Source organism: Theropithecus gelada, chromosome 5 (genome assembly GCF_003255815.1).
Source record: "Theropithecus gelada isolate Dixy chromosome 5, Tgel_1.0, whole genome shotgun sequence".
NCBI lineage: Eukaryota > Metazoa > Chordata > Mammalia > Primates > Cercopithecidae > Theropithecus > Theropithecus gelada.
This window is the reverse complement of record NC_037672.1, coordinates 98,002,899-98,022,129: the sequence shown is the minus strand read 5'-3', so window position 1 is coordinate 98,022,129 and position 19,231 is coordinate 98,002,899. Positions and strand designations below refer to the sequence as shown.

Below are 19,231 nucleotides of genomic sequence, written 5' to 3'. Positions count from 1 at the left end.
TCAGAATGCACTTTCAAAACAGAAGTTAGAAGGCGCTGTGATCCATTCTCAAGAAGGATCTGTTTCTGTTCAAAACCAGTCCCGACCTTTCTGTTGAAGAAGAACAAAATAACGTAGTAACAAAAACACAAGTAGCTGCCAAAGGAAGAGAGAGAGAAAAAAAAAGAGTTCCTGTAAGGGACTGAAACAATAAATCTCCTCTCTGCTGAACTCCCAAAGGGAGTGTGTGTATTTCCTCCAGTTCTTTATCAGAGCCCCCAAAATAAGTAGGAATGGGCAGTGGCTATTCACATTCAGTACACCTTTTCCATTTGCTAATAAGGCCCTGCCAGGCTGGGAGGGAATTGTCCCTGCCTGCCTCTGGAGAGAGAAGCCATTGACACCATCTACGGGCACTATGGAACTGCTTCAAGTGACCATTCTTTTTCTTCTGCCCAGTATTTGCAGCAGTGAAAACAGAACAGGTATTTTTGTCTCTTATTCCTCTGGTGGTACGGATTGGAAATCACTTAGTAGGTGACTCAGCCTCAGTTTACTTTCGGGGATCTTCCCCTGACACTTAGATGCAGCAATTCCTTTGATGAGTTGAGTGTTTGTATGTTGACTTGGAGTGCATGGAGAAGGCTTGAGAGAGACGGTATTTGTTTCTACTGAAGGGAAATATTTGCGGGTACAGCAGCCTGAAAGCATGTTTGATGAAATCACAAGGTACCGGAAATATACAATGGCCTCTTTAGAGTATAAAAATCTAGGAATAGAAGGCTGGTTAAAATGTACTCTCTCTCAAAAATGTATTCTTTTCAGACACAGCTCAGAAATAATAAGATTGGCATGTGTAGGTGAAAGGCTGTAATCGGAGATACTGTATTGCAGATGTTAGCCTGTATTTTTCCCAACTATATTTTCAGCTCTGATAGATTGAGAAGTTGGATAAAGCTGCCTAGGGAAGTGAATCTTAATATTTTGGGGTAGGGTGAAGAGAGAGAGATTCATTTGATTACAGTCTATAGACTTTTGCTGAAGAAATATGCACATATCTAAACATATACATACATTTTGCATAACATTTCAGGAATTTATAAACATAAAAATCCTACCTATTGACGTCTGGTTAAGAAACTCAGATAAAAAATAGGTATGCATCTTCATAAGCCTTGAGTATATTAATGGACAGTATCGAGAATGATTTACATTTGACTTTTAACCCTTCCTGAGTGATTGAAAATAAAGTTAAATTTAATCAATATTTATTAGGTTCCTACCCTGTACTGGAAGGAACATAAAAACAAGTAAGATGTCCTTGCCCACAGTGGTAAATGTACTATCGGGAGAAATAAGCATGTGATTTTAATACAAAATAGATTTAATAAATATGAAAATCAAAGTACAAACTACCATAAAAGAACACAATTGGGAAAGACTGATTCAGACTCTGAGGGATCTTGGGGGGAAAAAAAAGCAAAAACATTGATTTCCAATTTTATTTTGCTCATTCTCAATTTAAAAGAATACTGGCTACAAAATTCTAATTTACAGTGATAATGTTGGAAGAAAATAAGTACATCCCTCCCTGAACAATTTTGATTTTATCAGTCATTTCTATGTAAATATCTATGTAAATTTAGTACAAATTCAAAAACACTTCAAATTCACATACATTTGCCCACCATGCATGTTGGAGTTTCTGGGGTTAAGTTGTAGCAGGTATCAAGGCCAGAAAATTCAACTTAGAAGAGTTACAGGAATTGGATTTTTTTAAATAAAGAATATTTATGTGGTGCCACAGAAATCATTGCACTAGCTTATAAGTAACTTCAGTCTGCTTGGGGAAGATTGAGAGAAATCTCAATGCCATGGAAATTATTGCTCACAATTAGATGTGTCAGATTAGTATAAAGTCTGAAAGTCTGGCTTAGGCTGCTCGCTGCTCCAGGTCTGCAAGCATTGACGGGTACAGTACTTTGCCGGCATTGTTAAACTCTGAATAGATCATTCACCCTTCCGAAAGTATAGTGGAATAGTATCAACAGAAGTAGCCTGCAATACCTGACCTTGAGAAAGACATGAAGGTGAAGGACAACCCAGAGATGTCCTGGCAGGTCTTTCCGTTATGGTCATTTCGGGAAAATACAAACCTCCTATTGCTTACTGGTAATGAGCCTAACCTGTTAACAGTGTCTTCTTTCTAATGAACTGTTAACCCCTTTAGGATAATTTCCCATTTGAGCAGAGACAATAGTTACATAATAACTATCTCCTTCAAGTCAGCTAAGTCTACTTGTTAACTGAAGGCTAGTATTTGTAAACAAACAAACAAACAAACCAAACCAAACCTACTCCATTTGTCTCACAAGAGGAGGCTATAGCTCAAGAGTATAAATTGGCCATCTGAGTGGAGCATGAAAGGACTAGAAGATAGTTTCCCATCTACGTGTATGATTTTGTTGTACCTGGTTCTGTGTTTTTTTTGTTTTGTTTTGTTTTTTTGCAGATTGGGTACAGGAAATAAAGCATTTCCTAAGCTGATTGAGTACATTTTTTTTTCCTTAACTCCCAGTTCCAGATACACATTGATTTCAGAGTTTTATATGTTCCTCAAACTTAGGGATGATTAACATATTTCATCAGCAAAGTCGATTCTTGGGGGCGAGGAGGGAGGCATTTCATCTGCTTTAAATTCACAAGCTGTCAAGCAGATCCATGCTTTTTTGCATAGTAATTTATTCCTACATAACGATCTTTTAGATAAATTGACTACTTTTCTTTTCTTCTGATGTTTTTGTCAGATTTAACTAAATGCAATATAGTTTTTTTTGTGCTGTTTGTGAAAATCAAGGGAATCTTTCTACATCACATTCAGTGAGTGACTTTTTATTACTTGGTTGGTGGTATAATATTTTTCAGTCTCCAATTTGGAAAGCTGTTCTATTGAAATATGTGTGGGAGATTTCTGAAAGGGAACTGCCATTCTTTCTTAAGGTTTTCTAAATTGTATTTAAAACTGAACAGACCCCTGCAGTGGCTTTTAAATCTAGATGTATGGATGAGCTTTTGACTGTCAGGACTGAGAGAAGTTAATGAAGAGAGATTCCTCCAAGAAGAAGAAAACAATATGCGTTTACTCATCAAGTGCCACTTGCTTTTTGAAATTTACCTTAACTTGGGAAATATTAAAATGTTGTAGGCATTCTCAGACAGGGGCAAACACCATTTTCTTTATTGGTATATGAAGAAGGATTTAATTGCTTGGAAAAATTCATTTGTTAGTGATTGAACATTCAATTTCATGAAAAAGAAAGATTAAACACACTATTGGCAGACTCCATGCTAAATATTATAGGTTTATAGAACTTAATAAAACTTAGCCCTCCCCGTAGAAGTAGGGGAGAGAGGAAGATGAGGGAAGTTATTATAAGTTTGATTATAGTGTAGGCTTTAAGAGGTAAATAAAGAATGACAGAAAATTTACAACTAGCCTGGTTTTGGATATAAGGACATCCAAAAAGGTCACATATAAAAGTGGAAATTCTTATAAGCTTTGAAGCTTGAAAATCAAGAGATTCTAGAGGAACAGAATTTATTGAGTAGATACATTGAAACATTGGTATATTGTAGTCTAGAAATGTAAAGAGGTCACAATTTGGGAATAGTTAAGTACTGAGAAATAAGGTTGGAAATATAGCCTCAGGAGATATTGAATACCAGGATGAGAAATATTGACTCATATAGTTAATTAGTTTGAGTCTGTAAATGTGTTTGAGTATGGGAATTATATGATCATGGCTATAAAATGGGAAGATTAATCTGTCAGCAGAATACAGATTAGACTACTGGAGTCAAGAGAAATAAAAGATAGGAAAACTAGTTCAAATGTCATTGCCAGTCTGAAAGTGTGTCAATAAAATAAAAAGAAGGGTCTAGGAAGAGCTTTAAGGAAGTAGAAAGTGTGTGATTTGACATATCATTGACTGGCAATGAAGGATAATGTGACTGAAATGCAGAGACAGAGTTTTTTTAATACCAGAAATAGGAAAATGGCTTGGGAGCAGAGATTAGGAAAGATATGAGGATACGGGTTAGTGAGAAAAATGATGTTTGGTTTTGGACATGGTGATTTTGAAATCCTGATATTTATGTAGAGATGTTCAATGGTAAATTAAAAGTGTCTGATGCATAGTTGGAATGCCCCTGGAGCCAGAGGTGATGTTGAGAGGTGAATGTTCTTTAGTCCTGAATACAAATATTTCTTAATCTTGCCCATTGTAACATTAATAACTGAGAGAAGCAATATGTCTTTCTTCGGATGCCCATATATCTAACTCTTCTAAGGCACTTATTTCCAATTCTGTCACAGTTATTTGTACGAATGTCTTATTTATCTACTAGACTAAAAGCACCTTGAAAGTAAGGGCTATATTTGTTACAGATTGCTCAGCAACAGTTCTGAACACATAATAAGGACACAGTTATCTGAATGAATGGATAATTGAATGAAATAGTTGCCTTCTTATTATTTTCATATTTTAATTTCTTCCTATGACAACCACCTAACAGTTTACTACTTTGTCCTTATGAAAAAGTTATGGATGAGTATAAATCAGGGAACATAATATAGAAAAAAGTCAATTATTTTGATTTCAGTTATGAAAGTGAGCACCAAATATAAGGGAAAAGGATTCTTATCAAAGGTTAGCCAGCTCTCAAACTATAACCACTATGGGGAGGAATCTAAACAGAACCACCTCTACTTCTTTTTGGGTATCAAATACTCAATGTAATACATTCCTATAGTTAAAAGTATTCAAAGAGATACCTTATTCTCAATCAACTTCTCAAAAATACAAAATGGCTTTTTTAGAATCGAAGTTTACAAAAATAGAAGTTGGAAGAAAGTTAAAAAAAGGCCGGGCGCGGTGGCTCAAGCCTGTAATCTCAGCACTTTGGGAGGCCGAGATGGGCGGATCATGAGGTCAGGAGATCGAGACCATCCTGGCTAACACGGTGAAACCCCTCTCTACTAAAAAATACAAAAAAGAAGCCGGGTGAGGTGGCGGGCGCCTGTAGTCCCAGCTACTCGGGAGGCTGAGGCAGGAGAATGGCATAAACCCGGGAGGCGGAGCTTGCAGTGAGCTGAGATCCGGCCACTGCACCCCAGCCTGGGCGACAGAGCAAGACTCCGTCTCAAAAAAAAAAAAAAAAAAAAAAAAAGAAAGTTAAAAAAAAAACCATACATCTTTATTTGTCATTATAGGTAAGGTGAGTTGCTTCAGAGTAGATAATTTTGCTAAGTACTTCCATTGAGCTTAATCCACACCAGTATCTCTTACCTGAAATGGGTAGTCTATTGCAGGAAGACTGAACCAATATAAAACAAATCCAAATGGAAAAGTATTTAGTCTGCAAACCATTTCTTTACATTCTTTCTTCACTGCTGATTTTTAATAATCCCCACCTAAAAGTAGAAGTGATCATTCTAGAACTCCTACTTTCAAAAGATGTGTACAGAAACAAATTATCTGGCAATTTTATCCTGAAGATTGTAGTTACCCAGAAAACTAAGAAAAAATGAATATTTAAGGGTTTCACAAAGCTTTGAATTTACTAGACAACTGCCCATCCTTTCCTTTTCATTGGTGAAGTTACATTCCAAGCTGCAGTTAAATATTTTAACTTGCGAATAATTATCTAATTCAAGTTACTCACATTCTTTTTTTCTTAGTAATCACCTTCCAACTTCCCCTTTGTCTTTAAGAACAATATGAGATGCACGTTTCTAAACACTGAATGTCAGAGTTGGATTTTTTTTTTTTTTTTTGAGATGGAGTTTTGCTCTTGTTGCCCATGCTGGAGTGCAACGGTGTGATATTCGCTCACTGCAACTTCCGCCTCCTGGGTTCAAGAGATTTTCCTGCCTCAGTCTCCCAAGTAGCTGGGATTACAGGCACCCACCACTATGCCCAGCTAAATTTTTTTATTTTTAGTAGAGACAGGGTTTCACCATGCTGGCCAGGCTGGTTGCGAACTCCTGACCCAGCCTTGGTCTCCCAAAGTGCTGGGATTACAGGCATGAGCCATCACGCCCAGTTCAGAGTAGGAATTTAAGTAACTTTCAATTCCTGTGTACTGAATCCTTTCCAGCTACTGAATTCCTATCCATTATAGGTCTGTTAGGTTAGGCTAATAGTACCTTTTGGCTGATTGAAGAAGCTCTCTCAGTTAGCAAACAAGATCCTTTTTGTACTGTTGCACACAATGGGAAACAGTGGTGTCAATTACATCTAGAAAGGGCAGTATATGGTTCCCAAATTTGGGGCAACAGTTAGAAAAATAGATTTTTAAAACTTGAATAGAGGTTTCATATCCTGTAGAATGATATATATGGAGATAATCATACTTAGTCCCAAAGTAGAAGAAGTCACCCTATGAGCATTAGATTCCTGTTGTGTCTTTCCCTACATCTTCTCCGGCCATGTTTACTCCAGCCATTGCTATGGCAACCAGCTACACACAGGGGTAACCTGACAGCCGCTTGCCTTAATTTAATGCATGTATCCTGCTTTCTTTCTGGTGCTATTCTGATATAAAGGTGTGTTTCAGAATCTGGCATTATCAGATGCCTGAACTAGAAGTGCAGGAGCATTAGCATTCTTTGAGACAGCTCCTGACAAAAGAGGGAATGGAGTCACTGAATACATAAATGCTTTTCTCTTATATTCCTGCTCCAGTTTCATTGTTTTAGTCCTTTATTCTTCTTCCTGAGATAATTTTTTTTTTTTTTATAAACTGTATGAACAGAAGCCCTTGTTTCAGCTCTGCTATTTAGGAAAATCCAGGATTTATTATATTTCTTGATGAGAACATTTTAGTTTAGATGGTAGTGTATATCTAACTAAAGATTAGTTTCAGTTTCTCTGACACTCTAATTAATATGTACTACCCTTCTTCCTTTTCATTTCAAAAAGAATGAAATATTTTTTATCAATCTTTTGTTAAATAAGCTTAACAATATTCTAAACAGATTCCGTTCTAAGGCAATTATTTGCCTGTTTGCAGTAATGAATTATACTGTGAGGTTAGTAGTAAAAAATGTTGATGTCATTGATTTTATTCTTTCTGTGCTTTTCATCTGAAATGTGAACTCTTTTCTTAAATCCGTTGAATCAGTCATACTCTAGCTGAGACCCATGTTGGTTGTGTCAAAGACCAGAGAATGGAGATCACAGTTGGGAATGGTCCAAGTTAACCCAAAGAAGTATTGTCACAACATCTACTAGCATCCACCATTTATTGTGCCAGGCACTTTACACACATTACTTTCATCACAAATTTCAAGGCCAGTTTTATCCCATCTTACTGATTAAGAAACAGATGCTTGGAAATAGTATAAAGTTACACAAGAGTGGTGTGGCTTAAAATCAAAGCAAGAACTGTTGCCCTTCAGCTACCTTCTGATGTAGTGACACTTCAGTAAATTGAGTTTTCTGAAAACGAATAAGGATAAAGACTTGCCAGTCGAGTAATTTAGAAGTCACTACTGCACCTCACAGCAACTTCAGCCTTCTAAATCGACAACTAAGACTATAATGCCATAAATGAATTTTTACTTAGCAATAATGTTTTCTTAATATCCTGGATTCAATTAATTCTTAGGCGATGGGTTGGAAGCAGTTGTAGGCATTTGCCTACCAGTCATTGTTATGTTGGTTGAAAAAAACATGTGCTTGGCTATAAATGTCAGTGAAGCTAATATAGGACTTGGAGAAGAAGGAAAGAAACAAAGAGGAAATAGCTATCAGTGAATTAATCATTTGGTGTCACATTTATAATTCTTCTGGAGACAGATTGTCTGAGTTCAAGTTCCAGCTCTGTCACTTACTAACTGTATAAACTTGGACAAGTTACTCAACTTTTGGCTTCCTCAGCTGTAAAATGGAGATGATTGCCTTATGTGGTTCTTGCAATATCTCTACAAGGAATTACCTCATAGGGATATTGGAAGAATCACACAAGGTAATATGCAGAAAGCACCCAAAGTAGTGTCTGATATGAGACAAATATTATATAAAGTTTTGCTTATGCTGCACTGTAGATAAAATATTTTATTTCTAAGTTGATTCCAATCCAGAAGCAGAAAATATTTAAACAATTATAATGTTAATTCTCACAAAGTGAAAAATGAGCATCTGAAAATTTTTCACAATAGAACCGTTGTAAGATACTAGTAAGATGACTGCCAAGTAATATTTTAATCACAATATATGCAGGCACAATTTTATACATTATATGCAAACAGGTGTATTTTCTCAAATACTTTTCAGATTTGTGTTATTTAACTTCATCTGTAAACTAATCACTCAAATTAATAAGCAAAATTGTGTTTGTATTTAATGAAAATTCTAACGTTTTAGTCTGAAAATAGTCAACATCCTCAAATATTGTTACTACTCTCATAAAGTATTGAATGTAGATTAATCTGAGAGCTTAAATAAGTTAGTGGAAGGAAACATGGTCTTAACATGAAAACTTAAGTATGAGTCTAGCTTCTAAGTATGCTCAAATTGACCCAGACATTAAATTTTTCTTAATCTCAGTTTCTGCATGTAAAAAATGGGAAGAAAGATACATGTTGACATGGTATTGGTGTTACATGACAATGGCAATACCCATTTTAGATACTGTGCATGTCATAAATTACTAAAATATTAGCTATTATTGTATAAGTTAACATTAACTCACAGAATCAAGAGAGAAATAGGAAACCATTCCATAAATTTCAGAACTTTCCTTTACTAGTTGGGCCTTTAACTACCATTGTATCATTTCTATTTTAGCCATAATACCTTTACATAATTTTTATGGCTGTTCACATCCAAATGGCCATGTGTTGAAATAATGCTTCAGTTATAAAAATCACACACACAAAACATGGAAAACCATTTGTGTCACACATTGAATTTATTTTTAACTGAAGTGGGAAAAGAAATACTTTTTTGTGGTATGAACTGCGAAATCGCCCTCCTAGGGTGTTCAGCAAGTGTGAGAACATAAACGTTCAGTTCTTGGGCACTCTCCCTGGGATACAAAGACCACTCCTACATTGATCAGCTCAAAGCCATTGTGACGACTCTAAACAACCACGAGACTTCCCCAATTATCTCTCTCTGCAAACCCAATTTTTAGAAGTGGGACTCACCTTTTTTTCAAATGCACAGAGTGAACTAACTTAAAGATTCATTAAGTAATTGCATTATTGGGATTAGAATAATTAAATCATGTGATCAATGAACTTTTTATTTTTTCTCTTTCCTTTTCATTTTTTGACAGCCTCATTTGTTGGGTACGGGATTTTTTATCAATTAAAGTTTAAAATTCTAAAGGTTTACAAAGGAGAAGAAAAAATCATTTAAACATCTATTATTAGGTTTTGTTACAACTTAACTGTATATAGGAAACAAGGACAATTTCTAAGTGATAATTTTTGCGTGTGTTTCCCAAGACCTATTTTTGGGCACATAGGTGATATTTAGTAGCTAGCCCTTGCTTTAATTTGGAGAATTCTATTTCTTCAAAAGTCAGCAGAGTTGAAAATACCCAAGGCATTCCTAGATTTGTTTTCAGTTACTTGAGGGCAATATTTATTTTTATCCCTGTTCTCTGTAGAGGGGACGCAGTAAGTGTATTTTGGAATACTCTTTTGGTTGGCTAAACTTATTTGATTTGCTTGATGAAGTTGACCTACCATCTTACTGTTGTATAAATAGCAGAAAATACTTAACTTTGAATTCTAGTGACTGTTCAAATCATACCAGAGTGTCGTGAATATCTGAATACAAGTGCCAAGTCATTCCTGTTTCTTGCTCACATACACAAAAATTAGTGATCTGTAATTCATCAGGTAATTCTGAACCATTCAGATCAGATTAGTCCCCACCCCCACTAGGACAGACTGTAAAATTATGAAAATTCAATTGTAAAGGCACTTTGATTACGTAGTTTGCCTTTCCAACTTTGAAGTATTAATTCAGTATGTTGAGTAATTAACTTTATCCTAATCTTGTGCAGAAGCAAAAGCACCAGATAATTCAGTTGTTCCTAGATCAGTAAATAAGCCAAACACCCTTTGTGCAATTGATATGAGATAAACCACCTTGTTCTTTGTTAAATACAGAATCCTTTCCCCATAATACATATGCTATTCATTAGAGTATTACATAAAAGAAAGGGTACTTTCACTCAAAAAAAGAATATATTTGACAATATACCAACTTTCTTATATTTTTTCCCATTGAGCCCTGACTGGTGTGACAAGCCAGCATACTGTAGTGGTGAAGAGTACACTGAACCTTTGAGCCAAGAGCCCGTGGGTTAGTTACCAGGGGCCACATGCTTGCTGTGTGACTGAGGCAGGCAAAATTTTTAACCTCTCAAGGCTTTAATTTTCATGTCTATAAAATGAGTGTTACCACACTCATTTATGTGATACGAAAGGTTTCTTCCAGATCTACAGTTCTATAATCTTTGTGTTAACAAACAATTCTTATACATTTTGCCTGAAGTTATCTTGCTTCATTTTCATCCTGTTATCACTAGATATGCTCCTTCTGGAGCAAATGTTTTATTCTATTCCCTAATGTTTATTTCCTTTCGAGATTTTTCCGTTAGGGATGTTAGAAAGCATCTGCTTTGCATGTAAAAGGCCAATTCCGTGTCATGAGAGACATTTCTCATAGTGCACATCAACAAAAAACATGTTTTTCATTTCCCCATGTGGTCTCATTTATATGTAAATGGGAGACATTTGTTAGGAGTGGGGCTAGAAAAAAATACTTGGAGAGAGGGTGGGGAGAGAAACCAACATCCAGAAAAAAAGATTGAGAATAAAAATGAGGTTTAAAGAGATTGAAGAAATGACAGAGGCAGGGAGAGAGAGAGAAGCCGTCTAAGAGAGCTGGGAAGCTGGGAAGAAGGAATGGGGAAACTCATTAATTGCTCTACGGATTTGAGAAGAGTATTCCGCACAGGCCCTCTAGCCACTCTTACAAGGCCAGTACCCAGTGGAGTTCTTCCTTCTTGCCATTAAAGCTCTTGCCAATCCTTCTTCCCTCCATCCACTCGATGTGAAGTGTGCTCTTTTCACTGTCCCATATCCACCAGGTAAGCAGAGATGTTTACCTTTCAAGGAAAGTGTTAGAGTCTAGGGCTTTCAGGGAAAATGTTGGTATAAATTTAATCTAAATTATTATTATTATTTTTTGCTTGTACTAGTTTAGGACAAATTTGACCAAGGACAGATTTGGTTAAGACAAATATTAGTTGAAGTGCTGAAATCTCACTAGGCATACAGGCTTAAATTCCAGCTTTGTTTGACAATCTCCTCGAAAAGAGGCGTCCTTCATTCCCTAATCATTATAAAATCACATCAATTGCTTTCACTTCTACTATTAATCTCCCTCATGTTTTCATTAACATTGAATGATCCTGGTCTCTATCCTATAGGGTACTCAAGAAATCTAGCCACCTTTAATAATAGTTTTATTAGAGAAACAATTATGGTATTCCCTTCAAAGTTTCAAGTGGGATCAAGATGCATTAGATAATCCAAACACAAATATTTCTAGTTCCCAGAGAACTGTTAACTGTAAGAAGAGTTTAATAATATATAGAGGATTAAATTACTAGCATTTGTGAGCATGAAAAAAAAATGCAGAAGCTATATTATGAATCTAGGCTAGAAGGGTAGTCAAATTTCTAGTATCAAAAAACAACAGACTGAAATTTGACAACTGGTTCTTCAGTCTGCCATTACTTAATGAATTAGGATAACTTACAAGAAGAATTTAGCAGTCTATCTTCCAGAATTTACAAGCTAGCAACCCTTGACCTCTAACTTGAATGTGTATGTTGTTTGACCACACTAAGCATATAACATACCACGTGTGTTTTATGACTGTATAAATATTTATAAATATTTTAAAATAAGGAAATTTTGCAAAACAACAATAACAATAAAAGAAATAAAGTTGTATTTTCAGGGTTTTTTTTTTTTTGACAAATCAGACTTCATATTCCCTCATGATATTCAGTTAGATCTGAGTAATAAGCAGCCCTTTAAATTGAGAAATGCCCCTTATTTCTACAAACATATATGTATTTAAACCCTACCTTATCCTCTTTCACCTCTCTGCATGACCCATGGGCATTTGGGTTAATCTCATCACCTATTTCATAGTAGCTGTAGGGTTTTGTCTAAGCTTTAGACGTACAATCTGCAAAGCTGTCACCATGTTTGTAGTGACTCTATGGATATCGAAAAGATAGGGTTCTAGTGGCCTTTTTCTACAATTAACTAGGCTTGCCAGCTCAATCTGAGAATTTTAAAGACACATTCTAGGTGCCAAATCTTTCCATTTTTCATAAAGATGATTGCTTTTTTTAAAATGTTACTATAAATAATTAACTTAGCAGTGATTATCACTTTTGTCTCATAGTCTTAGGAATGCAAGAAACTTAGAAAATGATTTAAAAACATAGAAACCACAAATCATAAAATGTAATTAAAATTCTATTTTATTTTTGTTTCCCACTCTCTCTTTAATATTGATTTGGTGAATATAAACGTTTCATCTTTGATGAAACTATTGGAAACCTATGGCTTTTTTGCTAACCCTTAAAAAATGGACAGTTCTGTGGACAACTAAAGTTTCAGAGTGTATCAATTAGAAATTAGAATATATGATCCAAAATTATAATTAAAATTTCTCTCTGGTAGGTCATGCCAGTGTGGAGTAGAATTCTACAAAGTGGCTTTTTTAGAGGTTCTCTATTTTTCTGCTTTCCTGTTCCCTCTCAAGCTCCTTTCTGATCAACTGTACCGGGAGCAGAGTAAGGAAGGAGTGAGAGCATGAATGAAAGATGTTACTTGATGTGGCGCCATAAGCTGTGCTCACATTCTGGGAGATAGTTAAAACCCAGCTGCTGAATGGTATACTTTCAAGGGTTCCTCAAAAGTGCACTTTTCAGCCTCTCTCCTCTGTAGTTCCTTGGCTCATGTGGATGGATACCTATTCTGGGAGTTCAGTGGTTACCCCTTCCAAAGCACTGGTCGTCCTTGTTAATCGAGAGCTTCTTCATGTTCCCAGTCCTCCAGGTAGAGCTAAGGAATGGAATTCAGGATAACCCTAAGCCCACACTCTCATTCTCTCTCCCTTTTATTTGGCCCACAGGAAACAGTCCAGTAGCTCTTTGCCTGGCAACATCCAGCAGTGCAGGCTTATTCTCAACATGGCTAACAACTCTCCCGGTCCTACACCAAGGCAGTTAGGCAGCTATCAGCTCTCTTTAATTCTCTGGATTTCCCAGGCGTGAGTCAGATCCTAGACTGTTACGCCTTCTGACTGTATGGATCACAAATTAAAGTAGGTTTGGATTGAGGGAGCAGACAAGCCCTTCTCCTTGGGGATGGAGGAGGTGGGAATGGGATTCAAAGATAATATTCTACAAAGACAACCTCTTCTCAGATAATTCTCTCTCTCTTTCTCTCGCCACACACATACTTTGATGTTTTTTTTGTCATGGAGTAGGTAAAAGGTTTCCAGGGTTTATCGAACAAGTTATAGATATTTTACTTGAAAATCTGCATATGGTTATTTTTCCCATCCTTTTGTAATTTCACATATCTAGATACCTGGTTAAAAACGTTAGTATTCACATATTGTGCTTGATATCTTGCACTAACATTTCCTTTGAAAATAACTAAAGATTTGAAGTGTATTTTCTCTGAGTTTAATATAATTAGGTGATAAATCAATATTATAATTAAAAAAATAAAATATCTGTATCTTTCCCAGCCTGAACAATATGACAAAATCCTATCTCTACAAAAGAATACAAAAGTAAGCCAGGTATGGTAGTGCATACCTGTGGTGCCAGCTACTCGGGAGGCTGAGGTGGGAAGATTACTTGAGTCCAGGAGGTCAAGGCTGCAATGAGCCATGATCATACTACTGCACTCCAGCCTGGGTGACAGAGAAAAACCTTGTCTTAAAAATAAAAAATAAAAAAGTAGATTGGTGAAAATAATAAAAATAAAAGCCAAAACTAATGAAATGGAAAAGAAATGCATAGTGCAAAGAATACCCATGTGTAATGATAAGGTTGGTAAGCCTCTGCTGATACTAATCAAGAGGGTAGAAACAAGTGAATAGATTGAAAAAGGATATACTACTGCAAATTCTGCCAAAATATAAGTATAATAAATAGATAATATGAAAAGGCTTATGCCAATAATTTTGAAAATTTATGTAAAGTAAATAAATTTCTAAAAACTACAGACTATCAAAACTGACTCAACCAGAAATACAAAACTTTAGTAGGCCTTAAATTGTTAAAGAAATTGAATCAGCAATTACAAATCTTCTCACACAAAAAATTTCCAGCCCAGTTGGTATCACAAGAAAGTTATACAAAACATTCGAGTAATAAATAAATTCACTTTTACATAAGCTCTTCTAGAGAATAAAAATAGAGGTTTTATTTTCCAACTTATGTTATAAAGTTAGCTTATTGTTGAAACCAAAACCTGACAAGAATATTATAAGAGAGAAATGCTATAGACCAATCTCATTATGAAAAATGATTTTTTAAAAGCCAGAAAAACCTTTAAATGATACTTTATTGTACCAAATTGGGATTATATTATCAATGTGAAGTTGGTTTTACACTAGAAAATCAATTGACATAATTCATTACATAGAAAAATAAAGAGAAAATATATGATAATCTCATTGAGGCAGAAAAAACACTTCTGCACATTCAATATTTATTGCTGATAAAAATGCTTAGAAAACTAAAACAATAAGATGATTTTCCTAATCTAACAGAGTAGCTTCAAAAACTATAGCAATCATCATGAATAATAGTAAAATATTAGCATTTTTTGAGACTAAACATAAGACAATCTTGCCCAACAATCCTACTTTTATAAAACTTTGTACAAAGTATCCTAGATAATGATGTAAAACATGAAAAATGACTATATTAAGAATTGGAAAGAAAAAATCAAAATTGATATTATTTGTAGATGATATATGACATTGATATAGGAGTTAAAAAGAAATCATTTACGCAGTTAGTAAGCATAAAAGATTTTCTTGGTGGAATTTCCTTTTAATAAAAAGCAGCCCCAAAGTCATTTTTTCTCCAGGGCAGCCTGAAAAATCAAGCCGCAAGCATAGATACGCAAGCTTGCATAGGTAAATGCCTGCAACTGTACCAATAGAAAAGGGATACCTGGAAGCCAGGTATATTCAACATGGAGGTTTTCTCTTCCCTTTTCTTTGTTGCCACATGTGCAGGTAACATGAGGCCAGCCAGGTAAAGATCCCATTTGCATAATAAGAAATTAGGGTGGGACGGCCAGCCTCTTTGTGAGCTATGTAAACGTCACACCTGGTCCAACCAATCCACTATGTTCTATGTAAATCAGACACCACTTCCTCAAGCCCCTCTATAAAGCCAACTGCATCCTGCCCTGAAACGGAAGACCTTTTTGGAACCTCCCTTCCTCTACATGGGGGAGCTTTTCTCTTCTTTCTTTCGCCTATTAAATTTTCTACTTTTAACCCCACTCCTTGTGTGTCTGCATCTTCAATTTCCTTAGCACTAAACAGTGAACCTCAGGTATTTCCCCAAACAAATGACACCACGTCAACATGATTGTTAAAGTACAGTATTTATGAGAATTTACCAAAAAACAAAAAACAAAAAACACACACACACACGCTAGAATTAAAGAGTTTATGAAGGTCTCTGGATATAAAGTTTATGAAATCAGTTGTATTTCTATTGATGCAACAAATAATTAAAAAAGAAAATGTAGCAATATGCCATTTACAGAAACATAAAAAAGCACCTTTAAATAACTATAATAAAAGATGTGCATTATTTGTGTGAGCATAATTATAAAACTTTATTGAAAAGTTAAAGAAAATTTGAAATATGGAAAAATATACCATGTTAATTGGGCAATCCAATATGTGGAATATAAGAAGCTTTTTATAATTTTGTATAAAAATGCACAAAACCAAGAAAACCTCAGTAATTTTTAATGAAGAAAAACAGGAAAGGATAACATACTCTACCATTTATGAAGTCCCATAACAAAGATACAGTAATTAAAACAGTCCAATTGGTGCAAGGTAGACAAGTCAAGTGGCAGTCACACTGATGCCACACAGATGAATAGAAAAGAATAGAGAGCTCTGAAACTGACTTACAGATATATAGATCTCTGATATAAAACAAAGATGGTACAACAGAGCAGTGAGTAAGGATTGATCTTTTCAATAAATTCTGCTGGTACCATTGGGTAGCCAGTGGAAAAAAATAAATTAGACTCCTATATAGCACTACATATGAAAGCTAATTCCAGATGAACCATTGATTTAAATATAGAATGGAAATCTTTAGAACTTGAAGAAAATATAGGAGAATAGCCTTATAACCTCATTTCAGGAAAATACACAAAAAGGAACTAACCATAAAAGAAAAGATATACATTTCATTGCATTGGAATTAAGTATTCTATTTATGAGAAGATGCAGTGGCAAAATTGAAAATACAGTCACAAAATGGGAGAAAATATTTGCCATGTATATATAACCGCCAAAAAAAAGACTCATCTTAATATAGAAAAAAAGCTACCAATCAGTAAGAAAAATAAACATAACCCAATCAAAAAATTTGGCAGACTTAAGTAAGTACTTTCCTTTAATGCAATGATAGAAATAGAAATATGGTTATAGCAGAATTTTTGAGAATAGCCCCAAATTAGTGACAGCTCAAATGTCTATCAATTGCAAAATAAATATGTAAATTATGCTTTATTTGTTCAGTGAATTGTATATAGCAATGACAACGACTACAGCTATAATCAATAAAATGAAAAAAATAAAATATACTGAGCAAAACACAATGTCTCAATATGTTGCCATTTACATAAAGTTAAAACACTGAAATCTAGGCCGGGCGCGGTGGCTCAAGCCTGTAATCCCAGCACTTTGGGAGGCCGAGGCGGGCGGATCGAGACCATCCTGGCTAACATGGTGAAACCCCGTCTCTACTAAAAATACAAAAAACTAGCCGGGCGTGGTGGCGGGCGCCTGTAGTCCCAGCTACTCGGAGGCTGAGGCAGGAGAATGGCCTGAACCTGGGAGGCGGAGCTTGCAGTGAGCCGAGATCGCGCCACTGCACTCCAGCCTGGGTGACACAGCGCGAGACTCCGTCTCAAAAAAAAAAAAAAAAAAAACACTGAAATCTAAACTATATTATATTCAAATGTACACATAGAGAGTAGTTCTATAAAGAAAGGCTAAGAATGATTACCGTAAATCAGATTGGCAGTTACCTCTAGAGTAGTGAAAGAGGGATATAATTGATACATTTACATTCCCAAGGAGATTTTACACTGCTGGTAATATTCTATTTTTTAATTTGGGTAATGATTACACCAGGTTTTGCCTAACATTTATTCATTATGTTTACATTTATATTTTGTCATGTTTTGGTCTGTTAGCTTTTACAGTTGTCACAAATGTTAGGCAGAAATAAATAAAACTCAGATTTTGAGTTTAAGAACTTTAAATTGAAGCAGGGAATCTATTAAAAGTCTTATTGGGGAGAGATGATAAGATCCTTCAGGGTCTTAAGAATGATTAGTACTTAACTGAGACTGAAGATATTTAATTCAAAAATTTTAAGAAATATCAGGAAAACTTTGGAGAGAAATGTCAGTGGCCTCTGATGTGTTTTGTGACAGTAACAAACTCTTTTTTACAAATAAATTTCTATTATCATTATTCTTTGTACACTATTTGAGGATTTTCCATTTCCCCACATCTCTAGAACAAATCCCCTATGAACAAAGAAGATATACTGTATACTTTTAAGCTTTAATTTAGCTATTATCAATTTACTCTCAATGATACTCTGCTATTCTGAATTTTAGTTTCCCATTAAACCTTACCTATTTAGGGTTAAAAGACTCACATGTAAGCCTTGCTTAGGCTTGTCATTTTGTAGGGAGATAGCTTTCCATAAGATGTGACTGCCTCAAATTATGTTAGCAGTTAAAGGCATTCACCATCTTTAATTTGTTATACACTAATTGATTTATCTGTCGTCTCACTAGATTGAAAACTAACCCCAAGGATTTGTGGCCAACTGCACACTTCAAAATCCTTGTTCTGCATGGGGTCCTTGTCGCAAGGCGAGGATAAAAGGTTTGTCATGAGGCTGTCTTCTGAAGCCCAAACTGAAGCTTGCTTACAATGCTTCTTGGTGCTTAAGGCAGACTATCATTAGTTGGAGAAATGTTTAAATTCTTCTGAGGACTTTAATTCACCTAAATTTGATTTTCCTCAAATCCCATCTAATTCAGGGCAGAAAAAGTACTTTAAAAAAACATAAACATCTTAAAAACTAATCAAACAATTATTAAAGCACTTATGAGCAAAGTCGTGCAGTTTGTTCTTTGATGAATCATTTCAATATGGTAACACATCTGACAATGTAATTTAATAATAATAATGCCATATTTGTGTATTTAATTGAGAGTTTACAAAATACTTTTACATATGTCAGTTCTACAAAACCCTTAAAAGCAGTCAAAGTGGTATATGTTAGCTATTTTCAATTAATAATAGTTTTGAATACTTAAGGGAGTTTACTGAACAAAACATATAAATGGGATTAAAGCTAAAGGTTCTCTAGGGTGATGATTGCATTCACTACATTAGTAAATGGAATAACCACATTTGTAAATTAAACTTAAAATCTTACAAGATAAATAGATTTTTTTATTCTGTAACTTAAAATAAAATGGAACATTAACTTCCAAAGTCTAATTAACAACCGAAAAAAATCTTTTCTGCAAACAAAATGGACACTTGAGGATATTTTTAAAATAATGCGTTCAATATCTCTAAGAACATACCTGCAAAACATGCTAAATAGTAGTATAATGAATATAAGATACATAAGTAAATTATTTGAATTGATAAGGAAAATAAATAATTAATGTTGTATCATCAACTAGCACAGCCCTAGTACACATAGGCATTCTGTAATTATCTGTGTTAAATGAATTAAAAAGATTCATTAAATGTTTAAATGTAGAGTTTAAGAATTGTCATGCATAGGCCCGACACAGTGGCTCATGCCTGTAATCCCAGCA

General features: G+C 35.0%; 1 protein-coding gene across 2 annotated transcripts in view; it reads left to right on the top strand.

Annotated features, from left to right (window-relative positions):
* Nucleotides 1-224: 224 nt before the first annotated feature.
* The window catches only part of EMCN (endomucin), a 121,455-nt gene continuing 102,448 nt past the window's right edge, over nt 225-19,231 (top strand). For both annotated transcript variants that reach the window (XM_025385546.1, XM_025385544.1), the window contains exon 1: nt 225-464. In XM_025385546.1, the coding sequence (XP_025241331.1) occupies nt 398-464 (67 nt within the window). In that variant the 5' untranslated portion in view covers nt 225-397. The remainder of the gene's footprint in view (nt 465-19,231) is intronic.